This window comes from Pediculus humanus, genomic scaffold, assembly GCF_000006295.1.
Source record: "Pediculus humanus corporis 1103172107612 genomic scaffold, whole genome shotgun sequence".
In the NCBI taxonomy this organism is placed as follows: Eukaryota; Metazoa; Arthropoda; class Insecta; order Psocodea; family Pediculidae; genus Pediculus; species Pediculus humanus.
In genome coordinates, this window is record NW_002987226.1 from 20699 (window position 1) to 22325 (window position 1627).

General features: G+C 22.1%; 1 protein-coding gene across 1 annotated transcript in view; it reads right to left on the minus strand.

Moving 5' to 3' along the window:
* Positions 1 to 462: 462 nt before the first annotated feature.
* The window catches only part of Phum_PHUM240440 (golgi SNAP receptor complex member, putative), a gene marked incomplete at both ends in the record, with an annotated part of 1446 nt that continues 281 nt past the window's right edge, over positions 463 to 1627 (minus strand). Inside the window, 5 exons of the mRNA XM_002426133.1 lie at positions 463 to 700; positions 788 to 859; positions 931 to 1124; positions 1217 to 1289; positions 1427 to 1529. Coding sequence (XP_002426178.1) covers positions 463 to 700; positions 788 to 859; positions 931 to 1124; positions 1217 to 1289; positions 1427 to 1529 — 680 coding nt within the window. The remainder of the gene's footprint in view (positions 701 to 787; positions 860 to 930; positions 1125 to 1216; positions 1290 to 1426; positions 1530 to 1627) is intronic.

A 1627-nucleotide genomic window follows, 5' to 3' on the forward strand; every position in this document is an offset into this window, starting at 1 on the left:
GTTTTACTCTAGGTATTTAAAAAATGAAAGGAAACAATTAATTATGAAAAATATTTTATTTTATTAAAAAAATTTCAAATATATTTTACAGAGGAAATTATCATCAAAAAATATTTTTTCCACAACTTTTAAATATAAAATTTTTCACTCGATTGTGAGATATATATATACAAAATTTGAATAGAATTTAAATGGATTATTTTTTTTTTTTTTTTACATTACCTTTGGGATATTTTGCAAGAAATTAAATAACTAATATAACTAAATAAAATTAAAATTCACATCTAATCACGCCACATTTTGTTTTGCGATATTAAGTAATAGCGTTTATATTTTTAAAAATGAACAAATTAAATGAAATATTAAAATATTTTTTTTATACAATTTTCAGGTATGTACAGATTTTAGTTTGTAATAGAAAAATGCCCATAAACAAAAGATTAAAATAATACTATTATAAAACTAACGAAATGCATACATTAACATCAAAATAACACATATTGCAAAAACTGAACCAACAATTAATGAATCTCTTCTTTTTCTTATATGTATTCTTTGAATTAAACTATTAATTAATGGAAAACGATTACTGAAATCATTAATTCGAGTTTGAAATCTTTTGAAAATTATTCTTTGATTACTAAGATGATCTCTTGTTTCCATTGCTATAGCTATTTGCTCATCAACTAATCTGTTAGAACTTAAAACAATAATTTGATTTGATTGTTTTCTCCGAAAATTGAATAAATTCTATCATAAATCAAATAAAAAAAAAACTTAAACTTACTTTCGAATATGTTCATTTTCTTTTAAATTTAAATCTACTCTTCTGTTAAGTCCATTGGATGATTTAAAATTACTTAAAAAAATATTGTGTATGTTAACATAGTGTGATAATGATAATTAATTATCTGAAACAGTTTGACCTACCTAATGTCAGTCCTAACACTATTTAATAATTCTTCTCTTTCTTTCCTAGCTTTATAATTTGCTTGAATTTTATTAAATTCCTGAATATAATCTTGTAAAATTTCTTTATGTCTTTGAACTGTGTGAAGTAGAGCTGCTGTTGGAGGAGTACCAGATGCTGTTACTTCACTTAATTTCTCAGACACTGATGAAAGCTAAATATATTAATCAATTTTGAATTAATATAACACAAGACATAAGCAATGTATATTTTGAAGTATTTTTTTTTTTAAATTGTGCCACTAACTTTGTTTAACAAAATTTGAATTTCATCTGTAGCATTTTCAAATGTATTTGTTCCAAGTAAAGGCTCTGCAGCACTGAAAAATATTTTTAGGTTAAATGGTATAAATATTTAGATAATAAAAATTACAAAATCGAAAAATTTTATATGTAGTACGTAATAACTACAATTTATTAAAAATTTTTTTTTATGAAATGTTTTAAATGTATTTACCTATCCTTTTTAGGGCTTAAAACATGACCGGTTCCCAATTTACTAAATGTAACTAATTTAGAATCAATTTCATTTTCTAATTGTCTGGCTTGTTTTCCTAAATCTGAGTAAATAGTAAAAATAAGTTCAAATTTCTTGCACAAAAAAACAGAAAAAAAAAAAAAAAAAAAAAACTAAAACTTATTTAATATAATAGTGTAT